The sequence below is a fragment of the Anser cygnoides genome, chromosome 1 (assembly GCF_040182565.1).
Source record: "Anser cygnoides isolate HZ-2024a breed goose chromosome 1, Taihu_goose_T2T_genome, whole genome shotgun sequence".
NCBI classification, from domain to species: domain Eukaryota; kingdom Metazoa; phylum Chordata; class Aves; order Anseriformes; family Anatidae; genus Anser; species Anser cygnoides.
This window is the reverse complement of record NC_089873.1, coordinates 211,898,069-211,920,037: the sequence shown is the minus strand read 5'-3', so window position 1 is coordinate 211,920,037 and position 21,969 is coordinate 211,898,069. Positions and strand designations below refer to the sequence as shown.

General features: G+C 72.7%; 2 protein-coding genes across 3 annotated transcripts; one reads left to right on the top strand and one right to left on the bottom strand.

The window, feature by feature from the left end:
* The first annotated feature begins 397 nt into the window (after positions 1 to 397).
* INPPL1 (inositol polyphosphate phosphatase like 1) lies at positions 398 to 15,772 on the top strand. 2 transcript variants are annotated; one of them, XM_066990085.1, is made up of 28 exons: positions 398 to 602; positions 5,958 to 6,021; positions 6,482 to 6,632; positions 6,711 to 6,831; positions 6,919 to 7,056; positions 7,136 to 7,226; positions 7,474 to 7,563; positions 7,643 to 7,741; positions 7,828 to 7,978; positions 8,124 to 8,230; positions 8,349 to 8,451; positions 8,543 to 8,739; positions 9,064 to 9,181; positions 9,624 to 9,720; positions 9,863 to 10,001; positions 10,093 to 10,192; positions 10,280 to 10,368; positions 10,472 to 10,553; positions 10,663 to 10,752; positions 10,912 to 11,025; positions 11,109 to 11,197; positions 11,290 to 11,377; positions 11,467 to 11,622; positions 11,716 to 11,800; positions 11,953 to 12,102; positions 12,211 to 12,880; positions 14,145 to 14,275; positions 14,402 to 15,772. In XM_066990085.1, exons 1-28 carry the CDS (start codon positions 442 to 444, stop codon positions 14,490 to 14,492), a joined length of 3,762 nt encoding a protein of 1,253 aa, XP_066846186.1. In that variant the 5' UTR covers positions 398 to 441; the 3' UTR covers positions 14,493 to 15,772. The 2 variants fall into 2 exon arrangements, with proteins under 2 accessions (XP_066846186.1, XP_066846187.1); XM_066990086.1 differs by lacking the exon at positions 398 to 602 and adding an exon at positions 3,770 to 3,991.
* A 532-nt stretch (positions 15,773 to 16,304) lies between these two features.
* On the bottom strand, positions 16,305 to 21,761 carry PHOX2A (paired like homeobox 2A). Its single transcript, XM_066990087.1, has 3 exons — positions 21,369 to 21,761; positions 20,217 to 20,404; positions 16,305 to 17,943 (listed from the first exon to the last, which is right to left on the bottom strand). The coding sequence occupies exons 1-3, from the start codon at positions 21,586 to 21,588 to the stop codon at positions 17,494 to 17,496; spliced, it is 858 nt and encodes a 285-aa protein (XP_066846188.1). The 5' UTR covers positions 21,589 to 21,761; the 3' UTR covers positions 16,305 to 17,493.
* Between the last annotated feature and the right edge of the window lie 208 nt (positions 21,762 to 21,969).

The following is a 21,969-nucleotide window of genomic DNA, read 5'->3' as shown; positions in this document are numbered from 1 at the left end:
GCTAAACGGTTCTGAATCGCTCTGAACCGCGCCGTGCCGAACCGAACCGTGCCGAACCACGCTGAACACTCCTGCCCCGCGCCGCGCCGCGCCCTTTGTCCCTCCCGCCCCCTCCCTCCGCCTCCCCCCGGTGCCTCCCCCGCCCCCGTCCCTCCCTCCCCCCCCGTCCCTCCCTCCCCCCCCGTCCCTCCCTCCCCCCCCGTCCCTCCCTCCCCCCCCGTCCCCCCCCCAACCGCCCCTCCCCCCGCCCCGCCCCCGCCGCTCCCCGCCCCGTCGGTGCCCCCCCCCCGCCCCCTCCCGGTGCCCCCGCCCCTCCCCGGTCCTCCCCGCCCCCCCGGCTCCCCCCGCCCCCCCCCGCCGCCGTTCGTCCACCCCCCCCCTTCCCCCCCCCCCCCCCCGCCCCCGGCCCGTCCCCAGCGCGGAGCGCGGCCCCGGCGGAGCATGGCGGGTGCGGGGGCCCCGGGGGGGCCGGCGCCGCCCTGGTACCACCGGGACCTGAGCCGGGCCGCCGCCGAGGAGCTGCTGGCCCGGGCCGGGCGCGACGGCAGCTTCCTGGTGCGGGACAGCGAGAGCGTGGCGGGGGCGTACGCGCTGTGTGTGCTGTGAGTGCGGGGGGGGCGGGCACCGGGGGGGGGACGGGACCCGGGGGGGGAACGGGACCCGGGGGGCACCGGGGGGAACGGGCACCGGGGGGGCGATGGGACCCGGGGGGGAACGGGCACCGGGGGGGGAGCGGGCACCGGGGGGGGAACGGGATCCGGGCACCGGGGGGAGATCGGGAGTCGGGGGGGGGAACGGGAGTCGGAGGGCACCGGGGGGAACGGGCACCGGGGGGGCGATGGGACCCGGGGGGGAACGGGCACCGGGGGGGGAACGGGATCCGGGAGCCGGGGGGGTGACGGGCACCGGGGGGGGATCGGGAGTAACGGGGCACGGGGGGGTGACGGGCACCGGGGGCCGAACGAGACCCGGGGGGCACCGGGGGGAACGGGACCCCGAGGGGGAACGGGCACCGGGGGGGGCAACGGGAATCGGGGGGGGACCGGGACCCGGACCCAGGGGGGTGATCGGGAGTCGGGGGGGGGCGACGGGCACCGGGGGGGGGATGGGGCACCGAGGGGAACGAGACCCGGGGGGCAAACGGGAGTCGGGGGGGTAACGGGACCCGAGACCCGGGGGGGCGACGGGCACCAGGGGGGGGAATGGGGCACCGGGGGAAACGAGGCACGGGGGGGCGATGGGACCCGGGGGTGGAACGGGACCCGGGGGGGCGATGGGCACCGGGGGGTAATGAGACCCGGAGGGGGGGTAAACGGGACCGGGACCAGGATCTGGACCTGGGAGGGTGATCAGGCACCAGGGGGGCAAACGGGACCCGGGGGGGTGAACGGGACCGGGACCGGGACTGGGGGGTGATCGGGACCCCGGGGGGGTGAACAGGCAGTGGGGGGAGAACAGGACCCGGGGGGGGAAATGGGACCCGGGGGGGTAATGAGACCCGGGGGGGAGAACGGGACCGGGATTGGGATCTGGACCTGGGGGGGTGATCGGGGCACGGGGGGGAGACTGGGACCTGGGGGGGCAACGAGACCCAGGGGGGAGAATGGGACCGGGACCAAGACCAGGACCCGGGGGGGGTGGTCGGGATCCGGGGAGGTGGTCGGCCCCAGAGGGGGGCAACGGCACCGTGGGGTGCCAGGGGGTCACTGGGAACAGGGGGGGGTTACTGGCACCCGGGGGCTCACTGAGAATCTGGGGGGGGGCACACAGGTGGGTTACTGGCACCTGGGGGTACGGGGGGGGAGATGGCACCGGGGGGGCACCGGGCACCAGTGGGGCCGTGGGCACTGGGGGGGGGAACGGCACCAGGGATTACTGGGGGGGCACCGAGTACCGGGGGGGTCATTGGTACCTGGGGGGGCACCGGGCACGGGGGCAGGAAATGGCGCTGGGGGTCCAGCATGGGGGTGCTGGGGGGGTCACTGGCACCCAGTGGGACAGCGGGCATGGGGGGGGCACGAGGTGTGGGGGCTGCTGGTGTTGTGGGGGGACCGGGCACCGGGGGGGGGGGAACGGGCACCGTTTGGGGCTGGGGGTGATGGGCATGGGGGGGGCTGGCACCCACTGCTGTGGTTGGGGTCTGGCAGAGCAGGGGGGGGGCACTGGCACTGGGGGGGGAGGCGCCTGCAGCGGGGACTGGGGGGGTCCCAGGGGGCTGCCGGGGGTCCTGGGGATGGGGACGGGGCTGTGCTGCCCCATGGCCGTGGGTCTGGGGGTCCCCGGCTTTGGGGGTGGGTGGCAGAGCAGGTCCCAGCCTGGGCAGTGTGTGGGGGGGGGTTACTTCCCTGCACCCCTTGTCCCCCCCCCTTTCCCCCCTCCCATCTGGGTCTCTCTGTGCCTTTTGGGGTGGCTGCGCCCCCCAGACACCCCTGGTTGGGATCAGATGGGCACCGGGACCGTTTCCAAACCCAGCACCCTGGGGTCCCTTTGGGGTCTTGGGGGGGGGGGGGTCTCCCCCAGCCCCTTCCCGCCTGGGGTGGGGGGCAGCCGACCTGCAGCGCGGGGAAACTGAGGCAGGGCCACGCATGGGGACAGCTGGGACAGGCCTACCCGGCTTGGGGCAGTGCCACGGGGGCCGCCAGGCCGGCCACCCCGTGTCACCCCAGGGGGCCACCAGGGTGCGGGGACGCCAGCATGGGGGCCCTGCGGCATCGTCCCCTTCCCCGGGCTGCGGGGACGTTGCGCCACCCGTGACGGGCGCACAGAGCTCGGTGGCCCCGGGCGAGCGCCGTGCCCGGGGGTCCCTTTGGTGGCCACGGCACGTCCCCGCGGTGCCACCACCCTGCCCGGTGGCCTCGGGGCAGCAGCCCGGGGGTCCCCGCGTGGTGGAACCGGGCCAGGCCGTCCCCAAACCCTCGGCACGGCCCGGGGCTGTGGCAGCACGGCCGCGCGGGGCGGCTCCGCGCGCACCGGGGTGCTCGGGGCCGGGCACCTTGATGTGGTTTTGGGGCAGGCGGCGCCGCGTGGCGGCGAGGGCACCTTGAAAGCAGCCTGTGGGCGACGGCCGCCGCTCGCTCCTTAGGGCAAACGAGGGAGAACCAGCGGGGCCGGCGTGAGGCCGCCGCCAGCCCTGCCCCGGGGCCGTGCCGGGTGCCGGGGGGGGGGCGCACCTCGTGGTGCCACGGCACGCGTCCGCTCCCCGGGGCCTGCCCGAGCTCGGCTCCTGGCCACGTGGCCACCACGAAGCCGGGTGGCGCGCGGGGTGCTGCGTCCCGGTGGGACGGGCCTCGCTGCCCCCGCTTCCCGGGCTCCTGGCGCGGGGGGAACCGGGGGCTCGTTCTGCCCCCTCGCCCTGCCCTCGGTGGGGCTGCGGCGTCCCCCCGGGGCTGGCGGTGTGTCCCCCCCCCCCCGTGCCCTGGCCTGGCCACGCTCAGGCAGGAGCCGTTTTGTGCCTTCTGTCCTTGCCGTGCTGCCGGCCCCCTGCCCACGGACACCCCCCCCATCCCCACGCTCCTCCATCCCGGCTGTGGCCCCCACACGGGCCAGGCTCCCCCACTCCGAGCCCCCAGCCCCGGGGGGGGGCTCCGGGCCTCTCCCCCCGGCTGCTCGGCCCCAGCCGGCCGGATCGGCGCGGGGAGAGCGGCCGGGGGCCTAAAAATAGCCGCGGGGGCAGGAGGAGGAAGGGGAACCGCGCCGGGATCCCGGCAGCGCCGGCTTCCTTTAACCCTCCCGCCGGCACCGGCCGCCGCGGCCCTGCCCGTGCCGGGTGCCGCGGGAGCTGGCGGTGCCGGTGCTGGGGACGGTGGCCGGGTGCTGGCGGGACGGGCGCCGGCACTCGGGGTCCCCGTGGGGGTCCCCCCGGGGCGGTGGGGCCAGGCTGGAGCCCTGTCTCCGGTGATTGATGGCGAGTAATGCACCGGGGACCCTCGGAGCGGGGACCCCCCCCCCCGGGGGTGCGACCTCTCCCTTGGGTGCTGGGGGCTGCGAAGGGGTGAGCGCGGCTCGGGGAGGGGTTGGGGGGGCTGCGGCAGGGTGTCGGGGGGGGGCCCAGCGTCCGGCCGCGCGCCCACATAAAGGCCCTTTGTGCGGCTCCCCGGCCGCCAGGATTAGTCACAGAAATAGCCACGAGCGGGGCTGAGCCGCCGGGGACGGGGCCTGCCCTGCAGCCCCCCCGGGACCCCCCCCCCGCCGACCCCTGTGAGGGGGCTCCCCTACGCCTCCCTGTGCCCCCCCCACCCCCGCTGGGGCTCCTGGTGTGGAGACCCTCAGCCTGGGGCTCCCCACGGAGACCCCTTGTGACCCCGCAGCTGGGGCTCTCTGTGTGCCCCCCCCCCCCCCGGGATTTCCTGCGTGGAGCCCCCTGACCCCAGCTTGGGGTTCCCCGTGTGCCCCCCCCCACCCCCCCAGCTGGGGTCCCCCCCTTTGTAGCCGCCCAGGATCCCTCAGCTGGGGCTCCCCATACGCCCCCCCCTTTGCCCCCCCAGCAGGGTTTCCCATTCAGACCCCCCCCCCCCCAATCTGGGGGGGTTCCCCGTGTCCCAGCCAGGGCTCCCCATGGCCGTGTCAGTGGGGGGGGGGGATAGAGGTGTGGGGGGGCTGGTTTGGGACCATCGGCTCCTGCGGCCCCCCCAGCACTGCGACACCTTGGCGCCGTTCCTGCCTCCGGCGGTGGAATAACCCCGGGGAGGGCCTTGTGTTGGGGGGGGGGGCACAGCCAGGTTGTGCCCATGGCATGGGGCAGGAATGGGGGGGTCCTTTTACTATGGGGGGGTGCTTGCGCCGTGGCACTGGAGGGGCATCAAGGGGGATGGGGGGCGCCTCGGGGGCACCCTGCTGCCCTGTGGCCCCAAATTCCCCTAACTCTGCCCCCGGGACGCCCGGGATGTCCCCCTCGGGTGGCACGGGGACGGTGCCGCGGGGACAGATCCTGCCCCGGTGCCCCCCCCCCCCCCCCCCAGCCCCGTGGCCGAGCCGTGTCCCGCTGACAGGTGGCCCTGGCGCGGTGACAGCCGCGCGGTGACCTCTGCGCGTCCCGTGGCCGGGGGCCAGCCCGGGAGCCACCGTCCCGGCCACCGGCACCTGGGGACGGCCACGAACGGCAGCCCCGGGGGGGGGTCCTGGCCGTGCCGGGGTCCTGGCACGTGGGTCACCCCCCCCCCCCCCCCCGCCTTGTCCCACTGCAGCCCGTGGGTCTCGGCCGGCCCGTCCCTCCCCGTCCCCGCAGGGTTTATTTTGGTGCCGCGTTTCGGTGCCAGCCGTATTTTTAGATTTCCTTCCGGGAGCGTGGGGCGAGGCGGTGGCGTCCGCCCCCGTGGCCCCGTGGCACGGAGCGACCGTGACGGCCGCCTCGGGGGGCCACGCGGAGCTGGGGGTCTGCGTGCCCCGGGGGGGGGTGGGGGTCACCCCCCGCAGCACCGCAGCCGAGCGTCCCGGGTGGGCAGCACCCGGGCGGGCAGGGGATGGCGGGCGCGGGGTCCCGCTCCCCGCGGCACCGGCACCCCGTCTCTCATCGCCGCCCGTCACCCCCTGCCCCGGGATCGCGTCCCCGGTTCCTGCGCGCTTCCAGGGGAAAACAGATTGCTTCCTGGCCGCCCGCTGCCAGCGGCTCCCTGCCCGCTTCGGGACGCGTGCGGCCGCGCTGCATGGCGTGGGGCATCGCCCGGGGGGACGAGGGGAGGGCCAGGCGCACGTCCCCCCTTGGGGCGAGCTCTGGGGGAGGGCAGGAGCCCCCCCTGTGAGCCGGGCTGAGGCCGGGCAGCTCGTTGCATGAGGCGGTGGTGGTGCTGGAGCCGAGCGAGTGCATCCAGCTCTGTGTTTGGGGCCCCCTGTGGGTGCTGGTGATGGCACGGGGTGCCCGCAGGATGGGGTCTCCTGCTCCCCCCGGCTTTGGGGACCCCGCAAGCGGCCGGCCCCCGCGGGTGTCCCCCGCCTGACGCCTGCTCCTCGCCTGCCCGCAGGTTCCAGAAGCACGTCCACACGTACCGCATCCTGCCCGACGAGGAGGACTTCCTGGCCGTGCAGGTGGGTGGCGCGGCCACCCCGGGGGGACACGTGGGGACACCCCACCGGGGGGGGGCTGGCCATCGCCAAGGGGTCTGGGGGCGCTCGGCGGAGCGGGGACCCCGGTGTGCTCCAGCTCTTCGTGGCTGGAGGCTCCCTGCCCCGTGGGGTGGGTGCAGGGCTCGTCCCTGCGCCACGAGCGAGCGGCCCCGCGGCGCGGCCGGGCGCCTCCGCGGTGCTGCTCTTGGCCGGCCCGCGCCGCCGCGTATTTTTAGAGCAACAGAAGCCCCTTTGTGCCGTGCGGGCAGACAGGAAAGAGCCGCCCCCGGCAGGGAGGAGGCAGCGGGATGGCTGCCGGCCGGGCGCCGGCTGCGTGCTCCCCGTGCTGTGCCAGCCGGCCCGGCCAGCGTCCCCGTCCCCGCCTCGCCGCGCGCCCCGGGCACCCCGAAAGCGGGCGGTGACGGCGGCCGTGTCCCCGCAGACGTCGCAGGGCGTGCAGGTGAGGCGCTTCAAGACGCTGAGCGAGCTGATCGCCCTGTACCTGCAGCCCAACCAGGGGCTGGTCTGCACCCTGCTCTTCCCCGTCGAGAGGGAGAAGGAGAAGGAGAGCGCGGAGGACAGGGACTACTCGGGTACGCAGGGCGTCCCCTCTCCCCGCCGGGGGTCCCTGTGCCCGCCGGTGCTGTGACGCCCACCCCGCTCCCTTGCAGATGGCGAGGACGAGAAGCCCCCGCTGCCCCCGCGCTCCGGCTCCAGCAGCTTCTCGAGTTCCTCCGTGGGGCTCAGCCCCGGCAGCCCGGGGCCGGTGGTGCCCGAGGCGGCGGCGGAGAGGTGAGGAGCCGTGTCCCCCCGTCCCCGCGTCCCCACGGCATCGCCGTGCCCGTCCCCATCCCGTCCCTCACCCGGCTCCTTCCGCAGCACCAACGGCCTCACCAGCATCTCCCACGAGTACCTGAAGGGCAGCTACACGCTGGACCTGGAGGCCGTCAAGGCGGGGGCCAGCAGCCTGCCCCACCTCAACAAGACCCTCGTCACCTCCTGCAAGCGGCTGCACAGGTGAGCGCCGTGTGCTGGGGACGGACGGACGGACGGACGGACGTTGTGCCGCCCGCTGACGCCCGCCCTCTCCCCGCAGCGAGGTGGACAAGGTGCTGGCGGGGCTGGAGATCCTCTCCAAGGTGTTCGACCAGCAGAGCTCCCCCATGGTCTCCAAAATCCTCCAGCAGGTGAGGGGGCGAGGGCACGGGGACGCGGCGGTGACGTCCCCTGGCCGTGGTGGCTCTCCAGGCTCCCCTGGGGCAGGCTGAGGTGCCCGTGGTGCCCGCAGCGCCGCGCACTTGGGTGGCAGGGAGATGCCCTCCCCGTCCCGCCCATCCCGGGGGGCTGGGATGGTGGGTGCCGGGGTCTGGGAGCGGGGCTGGGGGGGCCCCATCCTGCCCCACACGGGAGCCGTGACGCCCCGGGGGCTTCCAGACGGCGACGCAGAGCGGGGAGCAGGAGCTGGAGAGCCTGGTGCTGAAGCTGTCCGTGCTGAAGGATTTCCTCTCCAGCATCGAGAAGAAGGTGAGCGCCGGGGCGGGCGGCCGTGCCGCGGGGCCGGGCGGGGGCTGGGAGCTGACGGCCACGCTCGGCTCTCCCCCAGGCGCTCAAAGTTCTGCAGGAGATGAGCTCGGCCACCCCGGCTCCGCCGGCGCAGCCCCTCTCCCGCAAAGCCAAGAGCATCCCCGTGCAGACCTTCGAGGTGAGTCCCGGGAGCGCGGTACCCAGGGGGACGTCCCCGGCCCCCTCCCCGGGCTGGCAGCCGCAGCGCCCCGTGCCCGCCCGCAGGTGAAGCTGGACGTCACCCTGGGGGACCTGACCAAGATCGGCAAGTCGCAGAAGTACACGCTGAGCGTGGACGTGGAGGGCGGCAAGCTGGTGGTGCTGAAGAAGCAGAAGGACTCGCAGGAGGACTGGAACACCTTCACCCACGACAAGAGTGAGCGGGGCCCGCGGGCACGGCTGCACCCAGCTCTCCTGGGCGGCGCTGCGTGGTGGCGGTTGGGGGGGGTCCTCGGCACCCCGCAGTGGTCCGAGCCCCCCCAGGAGCTCGGCACCTCTCTGATTCCCCCCTGCCCCCCCAGTCCGGCAGCTGATCAAGTCGCAGCGGGTGCAGAACAAGCTGGGCATCGTCTTCGAGAAGGAGAAGGACAAGACGCAGCGCAAGGACTTCATCTTCGTCAGTGCCCGGGTGCGTGGTATTCAGAGGGGGTGGGCACGGGGGGGGGGGGGCATCGCTGGTCCCTGCGGGGCTGGGGGCTGCTCGCCGCAGCGTGGGGTGCAGGGGGGCTCACCGCCCGCCCCCCCAGAAGCGGGAGGCTTTCTGCCAGCTGCTGCAGCTGATGAAGAACAAGCACTCGCACCAGGACGAGCCCGACATGATCTCCATCTTCATCGGCACCTGGAACATGGGTGAGCGGGGCCACGGCTCCCGTGCTGGGGGGGCTGCAAGGGCTGAGCGCGGGCAGCCCCCCCTGACTGTGCCCCCCCCACCCCCCCGCAGGCAGCGTTCCCCCGCCCAAGAGCATCACCTCCTGGTTCACCTCCAAGGGGCTGGGCAAGACGCTGGACGAGGTGACGGTCAGCATCCCCCACGACATCTACGTCTTCGGCACGCAGGAGAACTCCATGGGGGACAAGGAGTGGGTGGATTTCCTCCGCGCCGTGCTCAAGGACTTCACGGAGATCGAGTACCGCCCGGTAGGAGCCCCGGGCCCCTCCGGGGAGCTGGGGATATCCTGGCTCTGCCGGCACCGGGTGCTTCGGGGCGGGCGTGTGCGGTGCCGGGGCGCTCGGAGCTGTCGCGGTCCCCGGCGCCGCGGCCGTCCGCTGCCACCGCTCGTCTGCCGCGTGGCAGGAGCTCGCCTTTGGGTGCAGGAGGCGGTGGAGGGAGCTGCTGGCAGCATGCGCACCCCTTGCACGGGTGCTGCCGGGGGTGGTTGTGTTGGTGCCCGGCGCACGCTGCGGTCACGGCTCGGGGACGGGGCCCCTCCCCGCGGGGTCCTCACGGCCCGCGGCCCCCAGGTGGCCATGCAGTCCCTGTGGAACATCAAGGTCGTGGTGCTGGTGAAGCCGGAGCACGAGAACCGCATCAGCCACGTCAGCACCTCCAGCGTCAAGACGGGGATCGCCAACACGCTGGGTAGGCGGCGGGGCGTGCGCCTGGGTGTGTGCCCGTGTGTTGCACGGCGCACGTGTGCGTTGCTGCTCGGGGCACGTGTGCCTTGCACGGGGTGGGGGGGGGCTCCAGGGGTGTGTGGTTGCACAGGGAGGGCTCTGGGCACACGTGTGTTGCATGAGGCAGGGTTTTGGTGTGCGTGCCTTGCACAAGGTGGGGCCCGGGTGCGTGTACATCACCTGGGGAGCGCTCTGGGCACGCGTGTGTTGCACAGGGAGGGCTCTGGGCACGTGTGCGTTGCACAAGGAGGGCTTTGGGCACTTGCTCTCGGTGCAGCGCAGCCTGTGCTGACCATCTCAGTGGGGTCTGCGCCATCACCAGAGCCCGGGGGCACCTCCCCGCCACCACAGGCAGCCCCAGCGCCCTGCCCCGGCCTGATCCTGCCCCCGTCCCTCCGTCCCCGCAGGCAACAAGGGCGCCGTGGGCGTCTCCTTCATGTTCAACGGCACCTCCTTCGGCTTCGTCAACTGCCACCTCACCTCGGGCAACGAGAAGACGGCGAGGCGAGTGAGGTGTCCCCGCGTGGGGACAGAGCAGAGAGGGTCCGGCACGTGGCTGGGGGGGGGGGGGTTGCATTGTTCCCTGGGGGGGGCGTGCAGGCTCTTGCACGCTTGTGATGTCTGTGCGGTGCCCGCTGCCCGGCAGGAGGAACCAGAACTACCTGGACATCCTGCGGCTGCTCTCGCTGGGGGACAAGCAGCTGAGCTCCTTCGACATCTCCCTGCGCTTCACCCACCTCTTCTGGTTCGGGGACCTCAACTACCGCCTGGACATGGACATCCAGGTGCCGGGGGGCGCGGGGTGCCTGCTGGGCCGGGGGCTGCCCGCGTGCCCCCCCCCGGTGCCAGCCCCCCCTGCCCTGCCCTGCCCCGCAGGAGATCCTCAACTACATCAGCCGCAAGGAGTTCGAGCCGCTGCTCAAGGTGGATCAGCTCAACCTGGAGAAGGAGAAGCACAAGGTCTTCCTGCGATTCGGTGAGGGCGTGGGGCCGGGGGGGGGGTCATTGGGTGCTGGGGGGGGCGGCTCCAGGCCCCCCCTGACCCCCTCTTCCCCTATGGCAGGCGAGGAGGAGATCACCTTCCCCCCCACGTACCGCTACGAGCGCGGCTCGCGGGACACCTACGTGTGGCACAAGCAGAAGCCCACGGGGGTAGGTGCTGGGGGAGGGTGGGGGCCCTCGAGGCGGGTTCTGCCTAACCCACCCCCCTTACCCCCCCCCCCCAAAAAAAAAACCCCATCCGGTGCCCGTCCAGGTCCGCACCAACGTCCCGTCCTGGTGCGACCGCATCCTCTGGAAGTCCTACCCCGAGACCCACGTCAACTGCAATGCCTACGGTGAGGGAGGGCAGGGGACAGGCGCTGGGGACTGGCCACCCCCCCCCCCCGTGGGGACAGGCCACCCCCCGTGGGGACAGGCCACCCGAGCTGTCCCCTCGTGCCGCAGGGTGCACAGACGACATCATGACCAGCGACCACTCGCCCGTCTTCGGCTCCTTCGAGGTGGGGGTGACGTCCCAGTTCGTCTCCAAGAAAGGTGCGGGCACCCCTACACCCTGCCCCCCCTCATCCCCGTGGGGTGCCCCCGTTCCGTGCCCCGGGTGCCTGCGGGTGGCCTGTCCCCAACCCCTGCAGGGACAAGGGGACGCCCCCGGCCCGGCCCCCGGGGGTCCCCACGGCTCCCCTCTCCCCACAGGGCTCTCCAAGTCCTCGGACCAGGCGTACATCGAGTTCGAGAGCATCGAGGCCATCGTGAAGACGGCCAGCCGCACCAAGTTCTTCATCGAGTTTTACTCCACCTGCCTGGAGGGTGAGCGCCGGGGTGGGGGGGGTCCCGGGGCTGGGGGTCCCTGGGGACCTGCTGGGACCGTGCCACCCCCCCCTTTTTTGCAGAGTTCAAGAAGAGCTTCGAGAACGATAGCCAGAGCAGCGACAACATCAACTTCCTCAAGGTGCAGTGGTCGTCCCGGCAGCTGCCCACGGTGAGGGTCCCCGCTGGGGCACGGGGCCGGGGTGAGGCTCACGGGGGTCCCCCCCGTGCCCCCCACCAGCCCCCCCGTCCCCTCGCCCGCAGCTGAAGCCCATCCTCTCCGAGATCGAGTACCTGCAGGACCAGCACCTGCTGCTCACCGTCAAGTCCCTCGATGGCTACGAGTCCTACGGTGCGTGGCCCCCCGCGGGGAGCCGACGGCGGGCTGCGCCCCTCGGGGACGTGACACCCCCGTCCTGACACCCACCCCCCACCCTCCAGGCGAGTGCGTGATCGCGCTCAAGTCCATGATCGGCAGCACGGCGCAGCAGTTCCTCACCTACCTGGCGCACCGCGGCGAGGAGACGGGCAACATCCGCGGCTCCATGAAGGTGCGCGTGCCCGCCGAGCGCATGGGCACCCGCGAGCGGCTCTACGGTGAGCACAGGGGGTGTGTGGGGGGGTTTGGGGGGTGGGGGGGGGGCGGGGGTGACCCCCACTGAGCCCCCCATCTTCCCCGTCCCCTGGCAGAGTGGATCAGCATTGACAAGGACGAGACGGCCGCCGGCAAGGGGAAGGCGCCGCTGGGCGCCAGAGCCACCCAGGATTACGCCAAGTAAGGGGGGGCTTGGAGACCACCCTGGGGGGGTCTGGGGGGGGGGGGACGGCGAGCATCTCCCCCGCCGTGGCCGTGCAGGCAGGGCCAGGCGATGCTCAGAGCGTCCCTGCGGGATGGCGCACGATGCCCCGACGCCTCTCGCCCCCCAGGTCTGCGGGGAGGAAACCCACGGGGGCAGAGCCGCCCGCAGCCCCCCCGGCAAAGCCCCCCGAGGAGCCCGAGAAGGGCAGCGCCCCGCTGGCTGCCCGCCCCTCCGCCCCGCACCGCGGCACCTCCCGGGACGAGGCTGCGCCGAGCCGGTGAGCACGGGCACTTGGGGTAGGGGTAGGGGGGTCAGGGTTAGGGTTGGTGTTGGGGGGCACGCTGCAGCCCCCCGCGGCCCCCCCCGCTCACCCCTGTACCCGCAGGTCCAAGCCGGAGCCAGCGGCGGAGCCGTCGGGGGGGCCGCTGAAGAACAGCTTCAACAACCCCGCGTACTACGTGCTGGAGGGGGTCCCCCACCAGCTGCTGGCGCCCGAGACCCCCGGCAAGCCCCCCGTCCCCAAGGGCAAGGCGGCGGCCCCCGAGCGCCGCCGGCACCCCTCGGCCGGGCCCCCCCCGCCGTGCCGCGGCGAGGAGAGCTCCTCGGACGAGGACCCCGGCCCCGTGGCTCTGCCCCCCCCCGATTTCCCCCCCCCACCGCTGCCCCGGGAGCTGGAGGTGGCCGAGAACCCCTTCTACGCCAGCGCCAAGGAGCTGCTGGGGGCTGCGTCCTCCGAGCCCCCCCCGCCCAAGCTGCACCCCCGGCCCCCCCTGCCCACCGGGGCCGGATTCGGGCTGGAGGCGCCCGGGGGGGCCGCGGTGCCCGGGGGGGTGCGGGACGACCGCTCGTGCTCCGTGCTGCAGATGGCCAAGACGCTGAGCGAGGTGGACTACGGCAGGGGCCGGGAGGTGCCGGCGCGGGGGGGCCCCCCCCAGCTGCTCGGCAAGGGGCGGCTGGAGCTGCCCCCCCGCTGCCTGCACCCCGACTACGGCCGCCCCCTCGCCTTCCCCCCCCACTGCATCCGGGAGAGCATCGAGGAGGACCTGGCCGAGGAGGTGAGTGCTGGGGGGGGGGGGGGGGCACAGCGTGGGGACCCCCGGTTGCTTCGGGGGGGGGGGGGTTGGTGACTGCTGCCAGCCCCCCTCCGCCCCTGTCCCCAGGGTGCTTGGAGGGCGGATGTGGGGTTGGGGGGGGGGGGTTCTGTAATAGGGAGGGTGGCGTGGGGGTGGTGTGACGGGGGCCGGGGGGGCTGGGGGCACAAAATACAGCTGGGGGGGGGGGGGGGGCTCCATCCTGGCTCAGCCCCGCAGCCCTGGGGCTCCCCAAGCACCCCTGCCCTGGGGGTCCCTGTACCCCCCCTGCCCGGGATGGAGTGGGAAAGGGATGGGGACGGGGGCTTTGGGGATGGGGGTTTTTGGGGGGGGGATGGGGCTTTGGGGGTGGGGGCTTTGGGGGGATGGGGTTTTGGGGATGGGGGGGGGATGGGGCTTTGGGGATGGGGGCTTTGGGGATGGGGGCTTTGGGGGGATGGGGCTTTGGAGGGATGGGGATTTGGGGGGTGGGGGCTTTGGGGGATGGGGGCTTTGGGGATGGGGGCTTTGGGGGATGGGGGCTTTGGGGGTGGGGGCTTTGATGGGGTTTGGAGGGACGGGGGTTTTGGGGATGGGGGCTTGGGGGATGGGGGCTTTGGGGATGGGGGCTTTGGGGGTGGGGGCTTTGGGGGGACGGGGGCTTTGGGGGTGGGGGCTTTGGGGGGATGGGGTTTGGGGGGACGGGGGTTTTGGGGATGGGGGTTGGGGGGTGGGGGCTTTGGGGGATGGGGGCTTTGGGGGTTGGGGCTTCGGGGGTTGGGGGCTTCGGGGGGACGGGGGTTTTGGGGGATGGGGGTTTTGGGGGATGGTAGTATGGGAGGATGGGGTTTTGGGGATGGGGCTTTGGGGATGGGGGTTTTGGGGACAGGGGTTCGGGGGTGGGGGCTTTGGGGATGGATTCGCGGGGATGGGGTCTCGGGGATGGGGCCTTTGGGGAATGGGGTCTTGGGCAGGGGGTTCTTGGGGATGGGGGGTTTCAGGGATGGGGTTTCGGGGACACATGGGGATGGGATTCGGGGCACGACAGAGGAGCACGGCCACCCACCGGTACCGGTGAGGGACCCTGGCACGGGGCACTCGGTCCCTGCTGGTGCGGGTGCACGCCCGGTGCCGCGGGTGCACGCCCGGTGCCGTGGGTGCACGCCCGGTGCCACGGGTGCACGCCCGGTGCCACGGGTGCACGCCCGGTGCCGCGGGTGCACGCCCGGTGCCACGGGTGCCGTTGCAGGCGCTGTGCCAGGCGGGCCGCGGCGCGGGCGCCGGCGAGTCCAGCGTGGGCGAGTGGCTGCGGGCCATCGGGCTGGAGCGGTACGAGGAGGGGCTGGTGCACAACGGCTGGGACGACCTCGAGTTCCTCAGGTGAGGGCGGGCACCGGCCCCGAGCCCCCCACCCTATGGCGGGGGTGGGACCCACCCGGGGGGGGGGCTGCGGGGCGCCGGGTGCCTGACGCCTGTGTTGTCCCCCCCCCGGCCCCGCTTTGGCAGCGATATCACGGAGGAGGACCTGGAGGAGGCTGGTGTCCTCGACCCCGGCCACAAGCGTGTCCTCCTGGAGAGCCTGCAGCTCAGGAAGTAGCCGCCGGCCGTGCCCACCGTGACCCCCCCGTGGCCGTGGCCGTGTGTCCCCCCGTCACCAGCAGCCACCCCTGGCCATGGGAGCGTGCCCTCCCCCCCCCCCCAGGTGCTGGGGTGACACCGGGGGGTAGGGGAGGGGGGGGACGGACAGGGGCAAAGCAGAGGGGCGAGGGGCGGCGGGTCCTGGTCAGACAATTTCATGGGGGGGGCCCTAAGTTGGGGCCCCCCAGCGTTTTAAGTTATTTCTTATTTATTGGGAGAAGGGACAAGCGCGCATCCGGGGGTGGTTGTGCCATCGGGGGGGGAATTAGGGTGAGTCCTGGGGGTGTCTGGTGAGGGCTGGGTGCCCCCTGCTCCCAGCACAGCCCCTTGCAGGCAGGGAGGAGGAGGAGGAGGAAGAGGAGGAGGAGGAGGAGGAGGAGGAGGAAGAGGTCCTGTTACAGCCCAGCACCTGCAGGGCTGGTACCCAAGTGCCTTCTGATGCCATGGGGTGGGATGGGGATGGGGATGGGGAGGGGGCACCCACCCACTGTGTGCATCCATGGGATGGAGAGGCTCCCCTGGGTGTCCCCCCCAGTCCTGGGTGTCCCCCCCAACCCCGGGCATCCCACGGGGACCCTGGCGCAGCGCCGGCCCCCTGCCTTCGCCCATCCCCACCTCGCCACCGCCCGTGCCTCCGCGGTGTCCCCGCTCCCTTCGGTACTCCCGGCTCTGTCCCCTCCGTGGTGGCACCGGGGGGGGGGAGTGGGGGCTGCCAGCCGGCCCCTCACCAAGTGCCCTTCCCGGCTCAGCCCCCCCTGAGCCCCCCAGGACCCCGAGCTGGGACCCGGGGCCGTGCCTTGCCCTGCAAGGGGTGAACCCCAGGGCTCCGCCAGCCACAAGTGCCAGGGTTCGGGGGGCAGGGGGGGGGGCACGAAACCACCCCCAGGGTCCTGCACCCCCCCTGCTGCCCCCCGCTCCGGCCGAGATGAAGGATGCGCCGGGCCCCCCCCGTTCGTTAGCCAGCGGGGCGTTTGGTGTGAACCTAACCCTACTAAACCGTGCCACCGTGTCGTGCTCCGTGTTTCTTTCCCTTGTTTTCTTCCCCCCCCCCCTTATTTTTTTTTTAAATCACGAGCTATTTTTTTAACGTTTAATTTAATGGCCACCCGGAGCTCGCCCTGCTCCGCCGGGTTCCCGGAGGAGAGGCGGCGAAGGGCGAGGATGAGGAGCTGCCCCCCGCCGCCCCCCCCGCGTGGCCCCTGCCTGTACCCCCCCAATAAACGGCCTCGTGTGCTCCGATTCGCCTCCTGGTGTGGGACCCCCCCGTCCTTCGTCCCCTCTGCCCCCCCCAGAGCCCCGGCCCAGTTGTCCCCTGCTGGGCTACTGGTCCCAGTGCAGCACGGCCCCTTTGTACTGGTCCCAGTATGGTGCAGGATCCCCCAGGCTGCTTGGTACTGGTCCCAGTGGGGTCCAGGACCTGGTCCCATGTGCCCCATGCTGGGGGGGGGGCAGGGACACCACTGCCGCTGACCCTTTTGGAAGGGTCCCAGCCCTGTGCCCCCCACCTGGGGGGGTGCACGACCTCTGTCCCCCTGGTTCCCCACCACTGCTGGGGGGGGCTGAGGGGGGGCTGCATGTCCCGGTCCCTGCAGCTGCCTGGGGGCTTTTGATGGGGAAAATCTCAGTGTCCCCCCCCCAAGGGTTTGGGGCGGCCCTGCGGTGGCAGGGAGCCTGTGGCTTCTTCAATAAATTAAGTTTTATTTGGATTAGTATAATTTGCAAATGGGCTCAATAAATTACAGAACAGTTAAAAAAAAAAAAAGGGGGGGGAAAAAAAAAACAACCAACCAAAACCAACCCCAAAACCTCATCCAGCAGCCGGAGAGGTCCCCGGGGGAGCCACCGCGGGAGGGGGACGGGCACCGGGGCTGCCCGCAGGGGGGGGGCAAGGGCAGGGGGTGGCCGGGACCCCCCCATCCCGGTGCCACCCGGTGCCACGCGCCCCCCCTGCGCTGGAGAAGCTACACGGACACGCACACACACACACACACGTACGCGCGCCCACGCCGGCCTGGGGGGGCCCCGAGGGGTGCCCTGGCCCCGGGGGGGGGGAGGGGGGGGCACCTCGGTGGGTGCCAGCCCTGTCACAGCGGGACGGGGACCGGGGGTGCTGCCGGTGGCTCGGCCCCGTTCGCGGCGTTCCCAGCTCCTCGCCAAAGCCCCCCCGGTTCTGCTTTCTGCCCCCTCCCCAAATCCCGTCGCGCCCCGGGTGGGCGAGGGGGGGGGGGGGTCTCTGCCCCCAGCCCCAGAAAGCAGAGGGGGGGGCAGCTCCGTGTCCATGGGCTGGGCGGCCCCGGCATCGCCTCCCGTGGCGGGGGGGGTGCGGTGCTTCCAGCGGCCCCCCCAGAAGTTCGGTGCCGCTCCGAGCCCCTTCGCTGCTCCCCCCGGCCTCTGGAATCCCGACCCCTAAAGTGCTTCCTCGCCCCAAGGATGCCGAGATGCCCACGCGTAGCGGGGAGAAATGGGGGGGGGGGGGGGGGGAGATGGGGGGGCACCAGCGTCCGCAGCACGGTGGGACCCCCCCCCAAAACGTGCAGGAGCGATGGGCACGCCTCGGGCACCCCGTCCGGGCTGGGGGCGGCTGCAGCCCCCCCCCCAAGGCTTGTCGCGGGGCTGCTGACCCCGCTGCGCTCACCCCTTGCTCCTGCAGCATCTGCGGTGCCGGCGGCACCCCGGGCACGGGGTGCGTGGATGTGTGTCCCCCCCCCGTGGCTCCGTGCCCCCACAGGGCAGGCACCGAGCACGGAGCATCCCGGTGGGCTCCGGGTGAGGGCGGGGGTCCCGCAGCCCCTGGGGAGCCGGGGCAGGGGGCCGGGGCTGTGCAGGGATGGGGACGTGGAGGGGGGGGGACCTGTCCTGTCCCCAGCCAGCAGCAGTTTGCGGGGCGTCACCGTGGGGTCCCCGGGGGGCTGGGGATGGGGGGGGCAGAAGCTGGGTGGGCGAGGGGGGCGGGGGTCGGATCAGAAGAGGTTTGTCTTGAGGGCGTTGGGCTTCCTGTGGAAGGAGGAGAGGACGCCGGAGAAAGGTCCGGGCATGGCTTCGGCCGGCTGCCACGCTTTGAGCAGCTCGGCCGTGTTGGCGGCGCCGCTGCTGGTGCTGACGCCCGGCCACAGGGGCGCCTTCAGGGGCTGCGGGGGGTGCCCGGGCCCCAGGGGCTGCCCCGCGCCCGGGCTGGGGCTCAGGCTGCCCCCGGGGCTGCCCAGGCTGCCGCCGGCGGGCAGCGAGGCCGTGCTGTCGGGCGTCGGGCTGCAGTTCGACTCCTTGGACTCGTCGTCCTCCGAGGACGAGCGCGGCTCCGGCTTCTTGCTGGCGGCGGCGCCGGCGCTGCTGCTGCTGCTGCCGCCCGCGCCCTTGGCGTTGGCCGCGCGCTCCTGCTTGCGGAACTTGGCCCGGCGGTTCTGGAACCAGACCTGGGGGCGGGGGGGGGGACGGGGGTGAGATAGAGATGGGGGTGGGGTGGGGATGGAGAGGGGATTGGGATGGGATGAGAAGAGGACGGGGATGAGATAGAGATGGAGATGGGATGGGAATGGGAAAGGACGGGGATGGAGATAGGATGGGGACGAGATAGAGATGGGAGTGGGGTGGGGATGGAGAGCGGATTGGGATGGGATTTGATGGGGATGAGATATAGATGGAAATGGGATGAGGATGGGGATGGAAAAGAATGGGGATTGGGATGGGGAAGAGATATAGGTGGAGATGGGATGGGATGGGGGTGAGAAACAACAGGGATGGAGATGGGGATGGGGATGGGGATGGGGATGGGGATGGGGATGGGGATGGGGACGGGGATGGGGATGGGGACGGGGATGGGGATGGGGATGGGAATGGACAGGACAGGACGGGGTGGGACACACCAAGGAAAGCAGGTCAGGCGCCATCCCGGGGCTTGGTGAGCCCAAACCAGGACCGCGCTGGGGATGTGCACCCTGGGACGCCCCCCGCTAGGAGCCCAGCATTGACCCCAGATACATGGGGGGTGGGGGGGTGGCTGCAGGCGGGCGATGGAAGCGGGGTGTGCGAGGGCAGCGAGTGACGTGCCCGGCTGTGGGGGCACCAAGCAGGGGCTGCGGGGGGCTGCACGGGGACTGCCCTCCCCCTGCATGCATCCAGCTCACGGCGGGATCACCCAGACAGACCCAGCGCCACCGTTCCTGTAGGTTCAGGGCGTGCTGGAGACCCCACATCGCAAACAGCTCTGCGGGAGTCTCGCCCCTGCTGCCGCTCACGGCCCCGCTGCCTGCACAGCCCCAACCGCAGCCGAAATGTTTTCCACAACGCCCCCGCTCCTGGCTCCGGGATGGCACCAGGGTGCAATATTTCAAAGTTTAAAATGATTAGTTAATGAATTAAATAGCTAAATAAAATTTTAAATTAATTTTTTTTTAAAGCCCCGGGGCTCTGTGTGCTTTCCCCACTCGGCGCTGGCGCCGCAGCCCTGCACCAGCAGCGCTCTGTGGGGACACCCGGACACGCGCAGCCGGGGAGGGTGGCACTGCTGGGGACACGCAGCCTGCACGGCTCCAGGACAGAGCCCCCGGCACATGCTCGCCCCCACCAACACGCCACCGATCAGATAATAAAAGGGTAAATAAAAAATTTTTTTCCTCTGCCCAACCCAAGCAGAGGAAAATTCCCGACGGCTCCGTCCCTGCGCCGGGAGCCAGGACCGGGTGTGCTGCACCCCGAGCGGCACCGCGCCGCTTCTGCTCCTCCGCTCCCTGCTCTAGGGATCCCCTCCCGGCACCAGGCTCGGCCCCGCAGCCGAGTCCTGTCCTGTCCCCACGGCTAGCTGGGGATGTCACCGTCCCCCTGCATGGAGCTGGGGGCTGGCTGACCCCTGTCCCCTGGTCGCAGCGTCTGTCCCGCTGGCAGGCGGTGCCGCTGCTGCGGGGCCGGGGCTGACCTGGGGAGCTGGGGCTGAGCTGGGTGGGGGGGAACGCGCTGTGCCCCCGCCTCAGGCTGCTCCATGGCACCGCGGGGGATGCAGCAGGGCAGAGGGGAGCGGGGTCCTAGAGGACCCTTCACCCCCTTCTTCCCAGTCCCGGTGCCCCCCCGGGTCCCTGCCCTTCGCGAAGGGAAAGCTGAGGTTGCACCAGACCCTGCCGCAGCCCACGGCCAGGACAGGAACCGCCCCAGCTGCCGGCAGAGCTGTAAAAAGGGATGCTTTCCAGCCAGGAGACCCGCGGGGCTGGGGTCTTCCCACTGTGACAGCCAGGGTGGGGACCGAGGGTCCCCTCCCGCTGTGGGACATCGCCCCGCAGCCCCATCCAGAGGGGCTCGCGCTGACCGCGGGGCGCCCCAGCCCGCAACATGGCCCTCATCCTCGCACGGACCAATGCTGTCCGACCCCCCTGCTCTAATAAATAAATTGCTGATGGGGAATGGGTGGCGGAACCAGGTCCTGGCCACCTCCCTGCGCCCCATCACTGATGGTTTTTGGGGACCGCTCCGCACCACGGTCAGGGAAACGCTCCCGGCTTTGCCAGGGAGACCGGCCCGGGGACGGCGCACGCTCATGTTCGGCTGCAATTCCCTGCACTGGGAACCAGCCCCGGGTCCCGGTCCCTTTGTCCAACACCTCACTAAACTGGGGAGCAAAGCAGCAGGGTCCCAAGCACTGTCCCCAAGCCCCCCGGGGCTCCAACAGGAGCTCCCTCGCTCCGTCCCCGCGGCTCACCTGCACCCGCGCCTCGGTGAGGTCGATCTTGAGGGCCAGCTCCTCGCGCGTGTAGATGTCAGGGTAGTGCGTCTCGGCAAAGACCCTCTCCAGCTCCTTCAGCTGCGAGCTGGTGAACGTGGTCCGGATCCGCCGCTGCTTCCGCTTCTCGTTGATGCCCGACGGGTCCGAGAAGAATTTGTACGGCACTGGGGAGGGAGAGGCGGGCGTGAGCGGGGCGGCACGGCGGGCAGGGCTGGGCGCACCGGGCTGGGCGCACCGGGAGGGGATGCAGCGGGCTGGGTGCACCGGGCAGGACCCGCTGATGAGAAGGATGCACCGGGCAGGGATGCACCGGGAGGGGATGCAGCGGGAGGGGATGCAGCGGGCAGGCTGATCTGAGCAGGGTGCACCAGGAGGGAACGCACCGTGCAGGCACCCGGAGGGAAGGCACCCAGCGGGAGTTGTGCACCGGGCTGGGATGCACCGGGTGGGGATGCACCGGGTGGGGATGCACCGGGCAGGATGCACTGGGCAGGAGGCACCGGGCAGGACGCACCACGAAGGAACCCAGCGGGAAGGGACCCAGAGGGGAGAAGGAACAGGGCTCAGAAGCACTGGGCAGGAGGCACCGGGCTGCACCGTGCGGGACGCACCGGGCGGGAGGCACCGGGCAGGACGCACCGGGAGGCACCGGGCGGGAAGCACCGGGACGCACCGGGCAGGACGCACCGGGCAGGGACCCAGCACAGGCAGAGCGGTCCCGGTGCTCGGGCGCTGCCTCCCCGCACCCCCCGTTCCCCTTCTTTCGTTGCCGCCGCTGCCGTACTGCGGGGCGCGGGGCTCCGGGCGGCCCGGGCCGGCGGGAGCGGGGCCGGCGGGGAGCGCGGCCGGTGCCGGTGCCGGTGCCGGTGCCCGTGCCCGTGCCCGTGCCGGTGCCGGTCCCGGTGCGGGCGGCGGCAGCGCGGCCGCTTCGTTCGCGGCTCCTCCGCGGGCAGCGCCCCGACGGCGCCAACGAAAGCGGGGCTCGGCGGGGGGGCGCGGCGGCGGGGACCCCCTCCCGGCCCCGCCGCGGGGCCGCCGCCGCTCGGGGCAGCCCGGGGGCGCGGCGGGGGCGCGCGGGGGGCTCGGGGGCGCGGCGGCCCCGACGGCTCGGCGGGGCCCGGCCGTTACCTGCCGAGTAGGGCGAGGGCTGGTGGTCGCGCAGGGCGCCCAGCGCGCAGTTGGCGGAGGCGAGGGGGGGGCAGGCCGGGCTGGCCCCGAAGCCGCCCCGCATGGGGCTGTACTGGAACGTGTTGGCCTGGCTGCAGGAGCTGAAGTCGTAGGCGGACGCCTCCATGGCCGCCACGCAGGAGTCGTACGAGTTGAGGTAGGAGTAGTCCATGGCGAACATGGAGCGGCGAGCGGAGGAGCCGCCCGGCCCCGGCCCCGGCCCGGCCGCCCCGGTTACCTCGGCCGCCTGCCCGCCGGCCCCGGCCCCGCCGCCCCCGGCCGCCGCTCCATGCACGGCCGCGCCCGCCCCGGGCCGCCGCGCCCCGTAATATACCGGCCCGGCGACGGGGAGACAATGGCTGGCGGCGTCGGGGGCTTTTGCATGACAATATCTCCCGGGGACCGCGGGCGCAGCAGGAGCGGGCGGAGCCGCCTCCCCCCGCCGCCCCCCGCCCTTAACCCTTCGTGGGCGCCCGCCCAGCCCGGCCCGGCCCCGAGCCCCGACGGGCGCCCGACGGCCGGGAGCGCCCCCCCCCGGGCCCCCCGGCCCCCTCCCGGAGCC